Source organism: Gouania willdenowi, chromosome 6 (assembly GCF_900634775.1).
Source record: "Gouania willdenowi chromosome 6, fGouWil2.1, whole genome shotgun sequence".
NCBI classification, from domain to species: Eukaryota; Metazoa; Chordata; class Actinopteri; order Blenniiformes; family Gobiesocidae; genus Gouania; species Gouania willdenowi.
The window spans coordinates 20,183,774-20,202,353 of NC_041049.1; the positions used below are offsets into that span (position 1 = coordinate 20,183,774).

Consider the following 18,580-nt stretch of genomic DNA (forward strand, 5'->3'; position numbering starts at 1 on the left):
CAACTGTGACTTGCTTCTAAACCAGGGGTCTCCAACTTTCCTGTTTCTGTTTTTTTTTTTTTTTTTTTTTTTTGGAGCTGCTGCAATCCAAATTTCCCCCATTGCCGTTGCAATCCCACTTTCTGCTCTCTCACCTTAGCTGACCGCTGGCGGCTGCCAGAAGGATAATCCCGGTCAAACTTCTTATGAAGTGTATTGAGGTGCTGCTCCACATTGCCTTTTTTCCCGACTCGTCCCGCAAATCAAGCGCACACACCTGTCTTTTACACTTGTGAAGAAATACTCAGTCTCCCACTCTTGATGGAAATGGTACGCCTTCTGTTTTTTCTCGATGGTCCTGCCTCACTCATTGTGTAGTTGTTTGCTAGCTTCAGTCCCGTTAAAATACAATCCATGTTTGTTCTTTAATTGCGTTCACGTTCGGCTCAGGAATATTAGCATTAACCCCCGTCTTGCCTTATTGTTACTCAAACATGATTGGTCGATATTCATTTTGGGGTGGGTGATAGGGTACTGATGGTGGTTAGATAGATCGAAAGTTGTAGATAGTTTGCTATGAGTGAGGTTTTGTTTATGCATAGGGTAGATTCTTTTCATTTTTTATCTTTTATTTATTTATATTTTGGATTTGCTTGGCGAGCTACTTAGAGCCCCCTGTTATAGAGCACTGTTCTAAAACATACACTCAAAATGTTTTAGGTCACATGTATGGAAGAGCCTATCCGGTCAACTGACTGTGGTTATGAGTTTTCAACTGTGCCTGAAGAAAATATTATCATGTGCCTGGTTTTTATACATCAATGCACCATGTGTTTGGTTCATCTGTCTTTTAGGATCTTCACTTGCTTCAGACAACAGAAAGGAGAACATGGCAGAGATCAGTCTCATTTGTGAGGAGAACCTACTGGACACTATTTTTCACGCTTGTGACACCCAGCGTAGAGGTATGCTAGAAGTCACACATCATTCATTTGCCTTCCAGCAAGATTAAAATGGAGATTTATCAAATTGTTTTCTGCTGGAAAAATAGCATGTGAACCTACAAACATACATGTAAGGCATTTCTGTGTTATACTGGGGACGGCCCAATTTTGAAACAAAGAAAATGAAGTTTTTTTTTTTTTTTCTGTCCATTTTCATGGAAATTTGGAGGGACTACTAGTATCAATGATGTTTTTAGTGAAATCCATGAGCTAGCACTGTCATGAGAAAGAGCCAACCATTTACCATTTTAGTAACCGTGTGAAGAATAAGTCATCACAAAAAAGTGTGAAAAATGGCTATTTGAAAAGTTCACTTTGACTTTGTTACTATGGTTACTGCTTTTGCTGCCTACACCTATAACCATGGTGTGCAACAAGATATCTGTGGGTGTTGAGAAGAAGAAAATATTTCATTGGGAAAGGATAGGCTGCACAGCAGCAGTGTTTACAGTATGAAAGTTCGTAAGCAGAGAAAGAAAGCTCATACTTGAAAACCGAGATGCTCTCCTCTTTCAGGTAAAGTGTATGTCTCTCACATTGTGGACTATTTGCGGCATACCACCAGCCGCAGCTCAGGAGACAGTGGATTAGAGGACCTTTGCAACATGCTGGACCCAGAACAAAAAGATGTCTCCATTGATTTGGACACCTATCATGCTGTCATGCGGGAGTGGATTGATGATTGCCGTAATAATGGGTACTGAAAGATGAATTTGTGTGGTTTTATGACAATAACTAGCTTTTTGTTCAATGGTAAACTAAATCTCTGTGGGCTTCACTGTGCTGTGAAGCTATTGTTATATTTTATTGTTATTGCCTCACAGTGATCAAGAGAAAACCAGCCACTTATCCCAGCTCTCCTTGTGTGGGTTGCATGTTTCCATAACCCCCAAAGTAGAGGATGATAAAAATAAATCTTTTTGCATGATTGTCAATGCTGTTGGCAGAGTTTTCAAAATGCCATTTTAAGGAATTTACAATGAAATATGTGAAACGTGAAGTTTGTTACACCCACATAAAAATATATTAAAGCTGCTGGGGTGATATTTTTTGATCTGATAAAGACACTGTGAGTTCTATAGATCAATAAATCAAAGATCTTTTGCTCAAAAGATGTAAAAAGCTGAAATTGTCACTCAAAAGTTTGTTTTGATCTACACTGTAAACTGTCTCTTATTGACATTATTAAGAAAGTTTCACACTTTGCATTGTAGGATGGAGAGTCCTGTAGATGGATGCATGGAAGTGTTTTTCTTTCATTCTTACTGTGATTTCCTGTTTCTTCCCTTGACTTTTTTTTGTTCTATGTTCCTGATATTCCCTGTGATATCACCTCACTCCTGGAAACATTCCATTTTGGCCTGATTTGGATCTTTCTGTGTAAACCTCAAAAAAAACATCTGCCATTGTTTTTTGTTTTTTTTTCTCGCAACTTTCAGTCCATAAAAAAAGAAAAATGTTGGAAAGCCTCTTTGGCAGAGTTTTTAGGGGCAAACTCAAGAAATCAATGTGAGAGTGGAGTAAAATACACTTCTATGCATCCATCTACAGGAATCTGCATCTCACAATGCAATGTGCGAGACTTTTCCAACAATGTTGATAAATGGAGTTTTTACATTGGGGATCAAAACAAACTTTCAAGCTTCAATTGATGCCTTACATGTTTTTTATTTTTTTTACCAAATTATCTTCAATTTATTGATCTTTGAGGACTGATAAGAAAAAAATGTCTCCAGCAGCTTTAAGCAAGTTAATGTTTGCAAATTAGTTGACTGTTATTAGTCCTTCTATTTGCCCTGCATTACATTGTCACTCTCACAACTGTCACGATGAATAATTAACTGGACTAGAACGTCCATCAGAAGCTGGTTAGTTTACCAAGCAGCATTCAGTATGTAGCTTTCTACAGTCACTGCAAGTATATCAGATTGCTTTCTACTTCTGAGCATAGGATCTGTAGCTTTTTGAAGTTTAACCAACTTGCTTTGATCCTAGTGAGGGGCCAACTGATGATGTCACTCAAGACCCGGTAAAAGATGGCTTGGCAGGTAAAAGTTTTTTATATTAATAAAGATGCAAAAGTTTTTGGTATAGTGATGTAATTGGGTAGTTTTCAAAAATATTTATTGGTTGTCCTTATTTGTTTCAGCTAAAAGGTCTAAGCTGCTTAATATGACTTCAGGGAGCTTGGAGGCCTTTGGGGGAGAGGCGTCCAGGGCAGAGTTGTAAGACACGTGGATGTAGTGTGTTTAGAAAGCAAAACATTTTCCTATCATTGTCTCTAGAATAGGCCTGCTGTTATAGAAAATGCATGGGGTTATGATGAATCATAAAATTGCACCCTTTAACATGTTATCACTTTGATTGAATAGACTGAAGTGCTTTTCTTGTGACTGTGCTTTTGTGTTTTCTCCCCCTCAGTGAAACATCAGAGCTGGTATACTGCGTGGCCGATCTGCAGATGAGCAACCACAAGCTCCAAGACGAGGTGAAGAAGCTGAAGCAGGTCGTGGAGAATATGGAGGAGAGCAACCAGAAGCTGGCAGAGGAGAACGAGGCACTGCGCAGTCAGGCCAAAGCGTAAGACTGGTTGTGTGGACACACTGCGCTGCTACAGGCACTTTGATGATACCTCTTTCGATGTCCTTACACACAGTAACCAACTGCTCACACAAAAGGAGAAAATGCTGAAGGAGGAAGTGGAGGAGATGAAGGCCTCGCTGACCTGTACAGAGGAAGGTCGAGCTCTTGCCTCGGCGCACAGTAAAAATATGGTCAGTTACACTTTTATCATGAGCTCTGAATTTACATTGTTCTTATATAAGTCTTAGTGCTGTCCTATTTATATTTTTCACATTTTCTTTTCAAAGTGCAAATACTTAAAGTTCTACTGCCAAACTGACAGTTAATGCCAGTCTGAAACTAGAACCATACAGCAAATATATGCTCATCATCATCATGGCATCCTGTAAAAGAAAGAAAGAGGGTAATATCTCAATTAAAAAGTAGGTAATAATTTCACTGGCGTTTATTAGTTTGTTTGCCTGTGAGCAGGATTGCACTAAAAGTACTTAAAGGATTTTAACCAAAGATAAACCTTATGCCATGGAACATTCCATAACAATTTTGGAGGGGATCAGGACCAATATACTGATTCTAGATTAGTTTAAAAAATCTCCAAATCCCTATTTCTAATCATTGCTGAAATAAAAATAATACCATCTCGTTTTGTAATTGACTGATCTGTATGAAATTGTGTTGTTAGGTTGGTCCCTCAGTTAACCCAACGGGTTTCATCTGGCTCAAATTTAGATTTCACATTTTATTGCATTTTCTTGAAGGGTACCCACACATTTAGTCTCACTGTATTAAGGGGATATAAAAGTCTTCCAAGCCTTTAAAGTGTGAATGATCCAGATAACTGAATATCTGGCTTATTGGGTAGAGTTTTCTCCTTGGGTATTAATGGGTTTCCTTACTCGTTTAATCTCACACAATTGTGTCCCTGTGCATGTGGCTTCTTGTCATATCCTGGACTAGCCAACTGTAGAAATAAATAGATAAATAAAAATAATCGAGTGTTTGAACTGCCTTATTGTATCCAGTTTATTAAATCACCTGCAAATATCACTGCACTAATTGTGTTGTACATTAGCAACATTAATGCTGTTAAGCTCACTGTCTCTCTGCACAGTCCAAATAACTTTTAACTTATAATAATGACACACACTCCATTAAAAGCAGCATCCTTAATATTTTTTGTAACTCTTTTCAGGAGAGAGAAAATCAAAGTCTAATAGCCAAGATTGCTTCTCTACAGGAGGAGGTATCCCACTCAATTTAGTATTTTTATTTTAAATAAAATCAGCTACCGCTATTAATCTTTTCCAGTTTTATAGATTCCTTGGAAATCACTTTGTCACAAGTTTGTTTGAGTGTTTAATAGGATGACCTACTCCCCTCTGATGGTCCTCAGAATTTCAAGGTCACATTGGAGACGGAAGAGCTTCAGAGGAAATTAGCAGAGCTGTGTGACATTAATGCTGACCTCCAGGTCCGTCCAAAAGTGTATTTATTATCTATGAAGTATTTCATTTAGATGTATTTTTCTTCTTTTATTTTAGACATCTCATTATTATTGTTTCATGTGTCATTTTCATTAATTTGTTCACTTTTCATTTAAACCCTTTTAAACTGGGCTTTCTTCATAATATGACACCTTTCTCTGACCACAGTTGCAGATTCACTCTTTTGATGCAGTCATTAGTGAAAAAGAAGCTGTGATTTTGGAGGTCAGTGCTACGTCTTCTGATAATTTTAGCAAATAAATTAAAATGTGTTCATAATAAAACAGTTGGTCCCATGAATTAAGATGCCTGTGTGTTCAAACTCTCCTCAGTTATATTTGTTCTGCCTTCTTGTCTTTGTAGAAGAGCAGACATATTGATGAGCTGAAGGCAGCAGTGGAGGAATACTCCTCCATCACAGAGGTTGGTGTGTTCAACCTCAGCTTGTGTTTTTTCAGCTTCTGCATGTGTGCATTAATAGCACTCACTATTTTCCTTTTTTATAAATCAATTTCTGCCACAGATTAGGAGCATGATTAGTCTAGACTAGGGGTCTGTAACCTGCGGCTCTGGAGCCTCATGTGGCTCTTTGACTCTTTTGCAATGGCTCCCTATAGCTTGAAAAAAAAATAAATTAAGAAATAAACTATTTCTTACAGAGGATATTGACGATTAATGACTAAAAATAAAACACATTGTGCAACAACTCTGCCACCTTCCTATTTCACATCCAGAAACATCTACAGACCATCAACTCTCCTTGCACTTCTGGCTAACATTAAGTTTTAAATCCCTGGTAAGATAACTAAACCAACAAAAAGACTATTCTGGAAGATTTTATTTGTGTGGGGATAAAGATATGCCGGTGTCATGTACTGAGTTCACATCGTACTGAGATTGTATATGCACGTTATCAAAAAATGAATTTTTACTAAAAAAATATTAATTCATTTTTGTTTTCAAAGTGAACGGACACATTTTTTATTTGTTTATTGGATTATGTTAGGGTTAGGGTTATCATCTCAGCACGGAGGCAAACTCAGACCGTGACACTTGCTTAATATGCATGATGTTGACCGACCTGATCATGTGTTGTCAAATTTAAGTTATATTTTGTTGCCTTTCAAATCCATTGACTAATAAAATGAATCGATATTATATCTGCTCTGGAAGGACTTAAACCCAGGTGAGATTAGGCAAATTTTTTCCTTTGAGAGTAAAGGTCACCGACCCCTGGTCTAGACAGTTCAGAGAAATCTCAAATGTTGGGTTCAGAAGAGATATTTTTGTCACTATAGTTAAACATAGTGGTTTGCTTTCTTTTTCATTTCTTTCTTCTTTTTTTTTTTTTTTAGACCTCACTCATTCAGTTTAATAGTGGGAGAGAAATGACCTCATAGCTGATTTGTATCTTGTATGATAAAATAAGTCTTTCTTGGCTCATCTATTATTTACTCCAGCTGTTGAGATTGCACAAGACTAAGTTGGAGAACCAGTTGCAGATGATCCTACCAGACCTTGCTGGGTATGTGGATTAAAAACACCATGTTTTAAACTTTAAGTTTATACTTCTGAAAAAGTTGATTGGTTTGGATGTGATCTTTCTCTAACAGGGCCAGTCTGCCTCTGTCGCTGGCCTACAAGTTGAACCAAAGCAGTTTAGGATCGCTTCAAGCAGAACTGGCTCAGGCTCAGTCACCACTGGAGGTCAGCACTCCTCCAGTCTGTCTCACTTTCTGCTTGTCTTTGATTTTGCAGCAGTCTTTGACACAACTAATTCAAACTTTTTCCTTTTTAGTAAGTGTATGTACTTATATCAGGTGGTAAAATCTTCTTATATTAATTTCCTAAAGATTACAGTCCTCTCACATTACAGCTTTGGTTAAGCATTTCATTTACATACATGATGTATATAGTATGTGATTATGCACCGAGATAGACAGACGTATTGAGCATACTCAGTGTTTCCCTCCCATTCTCACAGTTTAATCTAATATGTTCTGGCCATGCTTATAGGTTCCTAATGGAATAGACCATTTTCCTTCCACAATGGGTTTTGTGTCCCCATTGGATGAAACATTGGACAAGGAGGTGTTGCTGATGCTGCAGGGACCCACGCCTGAGCAGATGTCTCTGGATTTTAAGAGTCTTCTAAACAAAATGGTAATCAGACTGAATGACTTTACGTGAAGCTGACTTTTAATTGGTTAGAGGTAAACTATTTCACTAGTATTTTGCAAACGTTTGCATGAAAGAACATATTTTTTAGGGCTTAGAGCATTTTCACTGGTCTCACCATTCAATCACAATGGTCACGTCAACAATTCGATTCAATTCCACAATCCCACTTCATCCTTGAAATATACATCACTGCCCAGGGCCCAAGTTTTATTTTTCATCAGTGAATACAAGCGGTTGGATAAGTATGAACTCCATTGTTGTTGTGCACATATTTGTGTGAAAATGTCTCACAAATATACATCTTTCATCAAAGTAGTGTATTAGAGCAGTGCACCCCCTGGGGCGGTGCGCGAGATGTCAAGATGGATGATTGCACATTTTGTTATTTTGATGTGCCTTGAAGAAAAACAATCAAAATACAATAAATTCAATTCAATAAAAAATAAAAATGAATCCATTTTTAAAAATGATAGTCATGGGGGCTGAAAATCAATCTTTCTTCAAAGAAAAACTTGCATATTAAAGTTTTAGCACAGTAGTTATTTACCTGGATTCAAGCAAACCCCAGGGGTTCAGTGAATCAGTCTCAGGGGTTCGGCAAGGTTCAAGACAGTGTGTTTCACAAAATACAATTAAATGATACAATAGTTTGTTAAAAGAGAAATCACAATAACAATTATATTTTATTTTTAATTATTAATCTTTTAGCATTGAAATTAAAAATCAGCCCAGGCTCACATTTGTATCCAAATTAAATATAAACCTACCCACGTTTTGAAGAAATTATATTTTATTTTTCCAATTATCGATGCACTGATAAAGCTTCCAGGGTTCAGTACCTCCAATAAGGTTAAGAACCAATGTTTTAGGATCATCTACATCCTCTGCTTCTTCATTAGATTAACGCCCTAACCTGGAATTACATTACATGCAGCTACGTGATGAAGGCTCCTACCGTGGCCCCAGCATCTTCCACAGGAAGTGAAACCCGGAATTCTTCTGTTCCATTCATAAAATCCAAAATGTGTTTTTAAAATACTAGGTACATTTAGAATAACTGAAAGTAATTTTGAACTTTACAACTTCATTGTCCTGTTGCGAGCAGAAAATGAAGCAGTATTACAATGCTATAATCTGTGATGTCATGTCCCTGCATAGATGCAGTTGTCCACCTTCTGCGTCGTGATGCATCTATTTTCAACACCCCCAAGTACAGATGTTGTTTGAATGGTTGTGAAATCAAGGTTTCTATGTAAATTACATTTTTTACATCTTAAACTAGAAACATTAGTTGTTGGGAAAAATTCATACTTGAGTGTTTTTTAAATTTTCACTCACTGTTTGAATTAATCCATCTCACAATACTATCATCTGACACAGCCATAAAGATTATCAATTCGAATTTGATGGTCATTATTCTATTCAATTCAACTTTATTTGTATAGCACAATTTACAACAGTCATCTCAGTGCGCTTATCAAAAGATAATATTCATAATAAGAAGGAAAAAACCCAACGAGATCCACACGAACAAGCATTTAGCAACAGTAGGAAGAAACGACTCCCTTTTAACAGGAAGAAATAGTTATTGAAACATTTTAATCTGAACATTTTTTTCTGTTTTGAATTATCTGAATATTCTTTCCATTCCACAGCAGAAGGACTTCAATGAAGAAACCAGCTCGGTCTTGTTGACAATTCAAAGCTTGTTGGAGGACCACACGCAGCTTGAGGCTATCCCAAATATTCAGGTCAGGCATGCTTTGAAAATGTAGTGTATTTGCACACTGTAATTGGTAGAGTATGCAGAGCATTATCTAACTGTAAAACATGAACTCTTCCTTCCTCTGCCTCCACGAGATGCCATAGCTCTCCTTTCCACCCACTATCCCACCTCTTTGAAGATCTCTCACTTGCATAACTCTCCAACAGGCCGAGCGTTTTCGATGTGTTGTTCCATGAGGACAACACACTCCCCTCCTCCCTCACTCTCTGCATCTCTCTGTCCTGCTCACTGTTTCTTTCTCCTTCCCCCTCCTCCTACATTGTTACCATTCTGCATTCATTAGCCACGTATTGCTGTACAGCAGTAAACACATGAGACAGAAATAATCAGTGCACTCATGCTCCACCATTACACATCTATTTGTTTCTTTCTCTAACATGGATTTTGGTGTCAAAACTTTTTGATGGTGTTGACACTACCTTGGGTGTGGAGGAATAAACGACCTCTCTCTTAACGAGGCGCTAACCTTTTTGGCCTTGTTTTGCCACAGACGGTACAGGCAGAGCTGGACACGAAGAGGGCAGACTGGGTCCTCAGCCTGGACCAGCTGGCCCAGTACACAGATTCATTGGAGAAAGAACTGGTCAAGATGGCCAGTAACATGAGACGGTCCCGCACTGAGATCCTCCACCTTTCCATCAGGTGAGTAGGTTTTAATGTCCACCCTTGTTTGTGTACAAAAGAACCCCCAGTGGCTCATTTCTAACATATCATTTTTTTAAGGACAAGAAATTTTAATGTTTTGTAAATGCGTTGATTGTTAACTTATTTAACAGATGTCGAGGGGGGGAAGCTAGAAAAATTTAATTTTTTCAGTAAAGTTGCACCACTTAAGATTGAAACAAAATGCTGATGAACACTAGGAGTATCTTTTAAATGTTAAATACATTTTGCTGTGTTTTACTTACCGTATACTACCTACTACAAACATTGGCGTCGTGTGGACATTATGATTTTTTTTATTTTTTTCTTGTTCGTTTTTTTGTTCCTTTTGCAAGCAGAGATTAAGTCAGCAACCAATGTTAACATTTTTTATTAAAGACACTCCTTTTCTTTTCCGCCAATGACTGACGTGGAGATTTTTTAATAATAATGTTATTGCTGATTTAATGTTTTTACTGTTGGTTTTAAACCTTATTAAATGTTTTAATGTTCTTATTAATTTTTAAACTTTGACTTTTTAGTCATGCAAATGACATTGCATTTCCTTGTGTATGAAATCTGCTATACCAACACTTTTGTCTTTAATGTGAAAGACTGTGTTTTATAACCTGCATTAGAAGTGCTATACAAATGAGTTTTGATTCATTGATTGATAAAAATGCAAACTATAGGCTTATGTACCTGGCTTGACTATAAAGATGAAACAATTTGTCACTTGGAGCACATTACCTCTGACTCTAATATTTCAGCACAGTTTCAGTGTTAGCAGGTGTCAGTGAGTTGGGCTCTTTTTGCCAGCACTTTGTCTCAGTTGACCGGTCAGTTGTACAGAATGTGGGAGGGATTTGCTAATCACCCTGACCTCGATCACCTCTCATGGGCTGCTTCAGTAAGTTTGGAACTGGGATATTCCTGGATTTTAGTGCATGGCAGGATTTGCCCTGTGCTTCTCGTGTCTGTTTGGATGTGTGCTCATGGAGACAGCCACCCCCCCTTTAGATATATATAAAAGGAACGTTGCCGTATCCGACCAAAGACGGAGAACCGGTCAAAACGGTCCCGCTGGGTTTTACTGTTGCTTTGTTGCCAGGGTGATCCTTTAGAGCTGTTAAAGGAGAAGAGAAAGCTGAACTAGTCTTACTGTAGGTAGGGTCTTACTGTAGGTAGGGTCCTGCCTCCTCTGGAGATGCTATTGAACATTCACAGAGATTAAGACATAGTGTGATCAACATTTCATTGTAGGCCAGATTTGGGGTCTGTGTAGAGTTGAGGGCTGGATTTACAAGCTGAAGTTAAGGAATCTTTACTTGGCCAGTCAGAGAACTGGCGGTGGTCACCCTGGGCAACAGAATGGGACACTGCATGGGCCTGCGGATGGGGTACAGTATGTTCACTGTTGCTGTTTTTGGGGATTTTTGTGCATGTGATATGCTTTGAAATGCGTTTATTTTCATGATTTTAATGATTCAAATCCAACCATCCTCAATGTGACATGAACATTTTGCATGCATGTTATGTGCAGGGTGCAGGAGCATGAAAACCAGAAGCGGCAACTGTGTGAGGAAATCGAGCAGCTAAAAACCCCTCAAGACAGCAGAGAAGCCTTCTCACAGACACCTGAACCAGGGGTATTGACTTCTCATCTCATCCTTTCTGTTCAGTTGGCCTGGTATATTACACAAAACACTCAAAATAAATATGTCACAACAGCAGTAAAACAAAATAAATCACAAAGCAGTGACAAACCTCATACTGTTTTCAGTTTGTGCTTTGACAGTGCTGAGTGTGAGTTGGCGGTATAGTGGACATGCACACCTACACTTGTGTTGCTCAAATGCAAATAAACATTGACACACTGCTCTATGAAAAAAATACATGAGTACATGCTTGAATCTTTCCATCACATTGACTTTTACTGCAAATAGAGCAAGGTTAGAACTGAATTTTAGTCGTGCAACCTTTTTTACAGTCGAATTTCAAAATCTATGCATAAACAGTGCTTGGAATATGTTTTTGTTTTTATATCTTATTAAAATAAATTGCCAACATTTGGTGTTTTTTTGTATTTTTTAACTTCAGCCTGGAGAAGACCTGGACTGGGATGAGGAGTTTGCCCTCCAAGACTTCCTGAAGAATGAGCAAGCACAAAGGAACTGCCACGTGCAGGACGTTCTCAGGGACGGTGCCACCCTACGAACGACTGACAAAGTAACTGACAGAGGTGAAGAAGATGATGGGGACGAGAGATGGATGGTGGTTGATACAACAGGGGAGGAAGAACTGAGGGACGCATCAACCCCTCTGTCTCCTGTCTCTGTGGAATCCCTGCTGCTGCAAGACGTAGCAGAGAGGAAATGTGAGTTGGGACATGATTTTAAGAGACAAATGACTAATGCATATTTTTATTTGGCTGTATTTTAAGGAAGATTTCAAGAGCCTTTAACTAATGTGCTCACCCTGGTCATAGCTCTGCATTAAACAATCCAGCTAATGATCTTTTTTACTGGTATCAAGTACAGCGTTCTAGGGTTTATCTGTAGTCTAGATTCAAAAAATGAAAGATAGATTGAATTATTACCACTAAAACACATCTTGAAACTGGCCTTGAGAATCAAAGCATGAACTAATTGATCATCCAATATGTTTGCTGGAGAGTAATAATACAACGCAAATATTAGATAAAAAAAACAAAAAAACCTTTATGCAGTGTTAAAATATTTTTGTCCGAACAAATTTTAGTTACATGTACTGTACATGTGTGCTGTAGACCAAGTGTTTAATATCGGGCTGGAATTAGTTTTATTATTATTAATATACTGTACATCAATTTTGTATAGTGCTTTTCTGGGTACTCAAAGTCACTTTACAATGAAGAGAGCAGTGTTGGGGTTTGGTGCCTTGCTCAAGGGCACCTCGGCAGTCCTTGAGAAGTGCCATGGCACCTCTCCAGCTACCAGAACAACTTCCAATTTTTTTGGTCCGCACCGGGACTTGAACCCTCTGTTTCCCAACCCATGTGCCGACGAACTGCCGCCACCTTCGAAGCTTTAATAAACCAAAACGTTTCGCAATTTTCTCTTCTTTTTGAAGCGGAGACTTAAAACATTTGGTGTCATGAGACAAGAATTTACTGAAGTGAACCCCTTCCTTCTATGGCCGTTGTTGTCCTGGGCTTCTGAAGGTTGCGTGAGGGAGCATGTGTGTGTGTGTCGGCACAATACAAGGAGTCTCTTTCCCCGAGGTCCTTCTATGGCCAGGTGGAAGTCTGCTGTGAGTCCACGATGTGAGCTCAGTAATCCCCGTTCGTCTGCCTGCATGAGTGGTTGGCAGGCAGAGAAACTGAAAACATGAGTGCAAATGTGGTCATTAATGCCACTTTAGCCATGCATGGTATTTTAACCCTTCTCCACTTCCCTCAGCTCACTTCCTTGCATAATGGACAGTCGGACCTTGTAAGGTGAAGGTGCGGTTACTTTTTTGATGGCCATTAGCCCCAATGCATTTATTATGGCTCAGTGCTATGATTGGCTGCTGTATGTTTTTTTTCTTTCTATTCTTTTTTTAACCATGTAACAAAGCTATTTTTTCCTTACAGTTTGTCTTCTCTGTTGTATGACAGATTCTGAATCCCGCACTGTGGCAGAGCACAAGAGGAATTCCTCATCTTTAAAGGTATATTAAACTGTCAATCTAAACACAAAAATATGATTTAGAATTACAAGCATTCCAAGTTTATTATACAGGGAAGATTTTATCCTGACAGTAATAGATTTATGGTAAGTACCTGTAGTGCCAATGATTTTCTTTGCTTCAAAAAATGTTAGAACCACTGATGGTGGTTTGTTCTGATTAACACATTTGTCTTGGTGATTTTCAAAGGCTGCTGGACTAGTATTCAAAGTATTTAATGTTCAAAGCCATTTTACAAAACCTCTTTAAACAAAACGAAAAATGAAATGTAAACAGTACCAAATTTGCAAGTTTAAATTGTAAAAATAAGACATTTTACTACTGTTTAACCAATTGTAGCTGTTCAATATTTCAATTCTTTCTATTACTGCCTTGTATAAAATTAGAAAAAATAGACTATTACATTCACTTTTACATTTTACATCCTTATGCTACATGTGTTGCATAAAGTAAACAATGAGCATCAAACCTGTTCTTTCTTAGTGCTGTTGGCTGGTCATAGGGCATGCAGCTTTTGTCACTATTTCTGGGAAGATCATCATAAATGTTGATATAACTTAGTATAATTCAAACACATGATGAATGTTCCACCTTTTTCCTTTCGATCTTGTTTGCGTCAGTTCTCTCTCCTTACTCCTAGTTTGCCTGTCAAATATCTCTTTACATGTCATCATTCTCAGCCTCTTTTCACAGATGGCAATCTGCTTGCTTTCACTGAAGCTGTCCATTTCCTATTATAGCATGACAATGATGAAACATTAGAATCGCACTGTGGTAACTGACATAAGATATGGCTTTTTACACTCTAGTCCTACTTTCTTTTGCTCTGTTTCATTATTCCATGCTTGTAAGGTGGTTTAAACACCGCTGACATTCAACTGTATTTTCAACAGCATTACAACTGGTGATGTTTTATTTGATTTCTCAAAGTTAAAATGTCACCACATTAATATATGGTAAATGGGGTGTTTTATTTTTCAGATCTCTTCACCTTTTTTGTTTTTACATTTTTTTAATTTGTGTCTTCAGGAGACAGCCGTGCCATCAAACACCCACGCGCAAGCTGCTGGCATTAGACAACAAGAAGCGGATGCTCTGCCTGATAAGTCCCACACAGAGAACAACAGTAAGACCTCTTCTTACTTCACTGCCAGCTAGTCTTTTAAGCTCACCTGATGACTCACAATGTGACTCAGGATTGTGTACGTTTGTAGAGGATAAGACAAAGACTCGTCAGATCAACATTTCATACATTAACATTTCTAAATGTCCCTCTAACATCATAGGAGGATTACTTAAATGACAGGGTTGCATAGAGGTGCCCTGTCTCACTAGTGCTAGGCTTACACCTACGATCGTCACAGTCTTGGACATCAAAGATTCCACTAGGACTCCATCCTTTCTCTGACTTAAGATGAAGCATGCACCCGTCCGATTAAGACATTTTGGATCAGTCTTCTTGCTCTCTTTAATCTGCACTGTTTCGAAACCTATCATCCCTTGCCAATATCCTTGTGATCTTTCACAACTGCGGAGCTCTTAGTGACTTTTTTCTAAATAGAGACTAGTGACGAATATTGGGTCTTATTGGAGAGTTTTCTGATATTTTATAGACGTGAAAGCACGTATCACTCGCTGCTGTGAGGACAGTAAGAAGCTCACAGCTGCTCCTCTGCCTCCTGATCCCAGCTGCAGACAGACACTCTACGTCCAGACTGGAAATGACGTGCATCTGTTCTCTCCACCTTGGATATGTGTCTTAGTTTCACATTTATCCCGTCTGTTATCATTCTCCCTCTGATTCGGTGTGTAATTCCTGAATATAAAGATAAGAGAAGGAGAAGAGATTCACTGTCCACTCAGATTGCAATATGCTCAAATATGATTATGGATTTTTGATCAAATTATGCCAAAAAAACATACATATTGCAGCTTGAAGTCAATATTAAGTGTTTGGTATTATCTCAAGTCTTTGCTTGACATAATACAATCGACAACCAATAGAGGAACACTAACAAAACCAGACACAGGAAACTTGGCAGTTAAACGGTAACAAGAGCAGCATGAACGAAGTCGAAGGTCCCGTGCATTATTTTTGTTTTTCATTTATAATTGCATGATGGGTAACATTTGCAAAATAAATCTTGTCCAAGTCTTGTGAATAGTGACCCTGCCAGACTTTGTAAAATCTTTATAGTCTGTGGCTAGGCGGTAACTAAAAACTCGAAAAGTTGTATGACGATGTCAGCAGGTGAGACGAATGTTTATCAAGAGTCTCCTCCAAATCTTTTCAAAGTTTTTTGAAGAATGCATGCAATAAAATGGTAAATGGACTTGATTTATAGCGCTTTATGTCCACCGAGATAGTCACAAAGCACAATATTGGCTCATTTATCCATTCACACACCAATGGGGCAGAGCTGCAATGCAAGGATCTAGTCAACAATTGGGAGCTACTTAAGGTTCAGTGTATTGCCCAAGGACACTTAAACACATAGATAAAAATGTATATTTTAGTTTTTGCAATTGATTTGAATGCCAAAGTACTTAACAGTATATACAGTGCATATCTCCATGTGTTACCTTGGGGGGTTGAGGAGAGATGACCTTTAATTCTAAACTTTAGTGTGAGAATTATAGCGTATGTTGTGGTTCGTTATCTCCCAGCAGCTACAGAGGTTTGTGAGGGTCTAGAGTCGGCTCCCTGTGACACGTCTCCAAGCAAGTCTACTAAACGGGACCAAACCATCACACCTACAAACACTGTTCCAGCAGCAGTCAGCATGGTTTGTCCTAACGGAACAGCAGATGGCCCAGATGACACCAATACGCAGAGTGAGAGGTGGGAAGACAAATTAAATTGTTCTAGTCAAACACAAACTTGTCACATAATTTTGGTGCTAGTCCTCATGAACAACAGAGTTTCTACAACAGCTTTAATAATATAAAGTTTCCAAGTGCTAAGTAGACAAAATGCAAATAATCAATCCGTTATAATTTTAGCATATGGCTACACAGTCGCTTGCACATTTTGACAGTGTTCAGGTTTTTGGTTCATTTTCCTCCCATGATATGTTACACTTGAGAAAAATAAATGTATGAATATTCTTTGTTGTAAATTGACCATATTGCAAAATGAATATTAATACAATGATTCTCAAAGCTGATATCCAGAGCTTCTGAGAAATCTATGCTTATGTATGATTCTTTTAAAATGCGAAGAAATACCTAACTAGTCTTTTACTATGGTTTATTGCCGGTGGTCATTCATATACATTAATGTATATAAGTCCCTCCTTCGTCCTATAGACCCCTATACAAATGGAAACGATCACCGAGTGCGCCCAGCCAATAGGCTTCAACTTCCTGATTTTGAGACTGTCAATCAAAGTGAATGCGGAACTGTGCACGGAAATATGTTATTGACTCTGACTTGACCCATAAACTTATATCAAGGCGACCTTGTTATGTTCCGCGATGCACGTGCCGAAAAGTAGAGGCCTCTGCAATCTGGTAGATTGCAGAGGCAGGGGGAGGAACTGGAGCTGTTGACGGTGGGACATCGAGACGTCCTCTCAGAAACTCCGGATATCAGCTTTAAAATTACAGGTTTATTTAGTTCTGGTAGTGTCTGTGTAACTAAATCCCAAATGATTCGAAAGCTAATGTTTGTCATTTTTTTAAACAGCTTTCCCCTGGGACTGACAAACAGCAAACGGGCTAAACCTGTTCGCTTAGAATTATTAAACATCTTCGGGGGTCCACGAAAAAACCACCACTGCAGTGAGCAAGAGACCATTATAACACAGCTTTACCCAACATCCTGGCTGATTTTCACAGCAGCACAGGCTACTTCTGCTAAATAATCTTTTTAGAGGTTTTAGAGATGGCCACAGGCTCAGCTGCAGTCGTCCTAGTATTTGGACTGGAGTCACATTTGACTGTCAAATATGTGATTCTTCAGTGTAGGAGTGGCTCATAGGCTAATTGTTGTTTGTATGACTGTGCAATGCAGAGGCACATTGCACAGTTTTCTCATTTTGCTCTCCTTCATAAGCAGTGATAGTGTCAGCAAAATTGTTAAACTATCAGATGAAAGAATAGAATAATACAAAGGTAAAAGTGCTCAACTCTTGATATTTTTTATCTTTTATTTGTGGTCAGCAACCAGAGGACCGGGGACGACCGCGAGGAACGAGAAGGAAAAGACAACCTGACTGCAGGAGACATGATTCAAATCAAGGTTGATTCATTCATTTCATTTTTTTAATTTATTTGACGAGGACATTTCTGTAAATGTCAGTATTTGCAACAGAGCTAAGTTTAAACTGTTGTCCCTGTGCAAGCAATGGAAGCAATGAGGAAGTGTTTTAATGCTGAGGGTTCAATTTCCGCTGTGCTCTTTAGCAGGTTCTCACCTTTATTTCCTCATTCAGACTCTTATCTTTCTCTGCTCAACACTTCATGGGAGTTTTAGTTTTGATAAAGTAAGTAGGTTTTGCAGATGGTTATGCATTTAATTTGTTTAGGGTTTTTTTGGCAAGGGAGTAAATAAAGGGAACGTTTGTTTTCTGAACTGTCCTCACTGTTTACTCAGTAACCAGATAGTTACTGCATTGACTACTACTAGTTTGCCTGTTTTCATGTGATTCTGTATGGTTTGCTTAATCATGTTTCAGATTGTTTAGATTTTGCCCTGCTCTTGCGCATCTGACTGAAGAGACTGGCTAATTATTGGATACGTTTTCAGAGCTGCAGAACTGTAACCACTTACCCATATATTAACCACCAAGCATCTCCAGTAACAGTTTTTTTTTTTTTTTTCAAAATAGAAAAATAGTTTGTCCATTAAATTGTATTGACTGGGTATTCTTTATTTAATTGGTCAATACAGTCATTGTAGTGTACTTTTTTTTTAAAGTGATTTATTTTCATGTATTTTGAATGTCTATCCAAGTGGGTGTATGTGGTGCTATAAAATCACGGCCAGATGCCAGTTGATGCTAGGCTATTCCCTGAGCCACTCTATCATTTGATGTGAAGGTGAATTTAAAGGGTTATTGTAATGCCTCAGTAGCCTACCATATTTTACACTTATGAAAGCTTTGGCCCCAAAAAAAGAGAAAAAAAAAAAAAGGAAGCATTGGCCCAAGAATAGCTTCAGTTTGGTTTGCCCATCAGTCAACATGTCAACACAGTTTTTGGGAAAT

At 38.3% G+C, this 18,580-nt stretch overlaps 1 protein-coding gene across 10 annotated transcripts in view; it reads left to right on the plus strand.

Annotated features, from left to right (window-relative positions):
• Window positions 1-18,580, plus strand: part of lrmp (lymphoid-restricted membrane protein) — a 36,512-nt gene that overhangs the window by 6,350 nt on the left and 11,582 nt on the right. For 8 of the 10 annotated variants that reach the window (XM_028448919.1, XM_028448922.1, XM_028448926.1 and 5 more), the window contains 21 exons: window positions 834-944; window positions 1,500-1,680; window positions 2,979-3,031; window positions 3,133-3,208; window positions 3,405-3,563; window positions 3,640-3,757; window positions 4,759-4,809; window positions 4,960-5,049; window positions 5,219-5,275; window positions 5,414-5,473; window positions 6,511-6,575; window positions 6,664-6,757; window positions 7,067-7,213; window positions 8,887-8,982; window positions 9,508-9,659; window positions 11,203-11,308; window positions 11,760-12,036; window positions 13,300-13,352; window positions 14,400-14,496; window positions 16,038-16,212; window positions 17,535-17,613. In XM_028448919.1, the coding sequence (XP_028304720.1) occupies window positions 834-944; window positions 1,500-1,680; window positions 2,979-3,031; window positions 3,133-3,208; window positions 3,405-3,563; window positions 3,640-3,757; window positions 4,759-4,809; window positions 4,960-5,049; window positions 5,219-5,275; window positions 5,414-5,473; window positions 6,511-6,575; window positions 6,664-6,757; window positions 7,067-7,213; window positions 8,887-8,982; window positions 9,508-9,659; window positions 11,203-11,308; window positions 11,760-12,036; window positions 13,300-13,352; window positions 14,400-14,496; window positions 16,038-16,212; window positions 17,535-17,613 (2,297 nt within the window). The remainder of the gene's footprint in view (window positions 1-833; window positions 945-1,499; window positions 1,681-2,978; window positions 3,032-3,132; window positions 3,209-3,404; window positions 3,564-3,639; window positions 3,758-4,758; window positions 4,810-4,959; window positions 5,050-5,218; window positions 5,276-5,413; window positions 5,474-6,510; window positions 6,576-6,663; window positions 6,758-7,066; window positions 7,214-8,886; window positions 8,983-9,507; window positions 9,660-11,202; window positions 11,309-11,759; window positions 12,037-13,299; window positions 13,353-14,399; window positions 14,497-16,037; window positions 16,213-17,534; window positions 17,614-18,580) is intronic. The other 2 variants (XM_028448921.1, XM_028448929.1) reach the window with 1 other exon arrangement.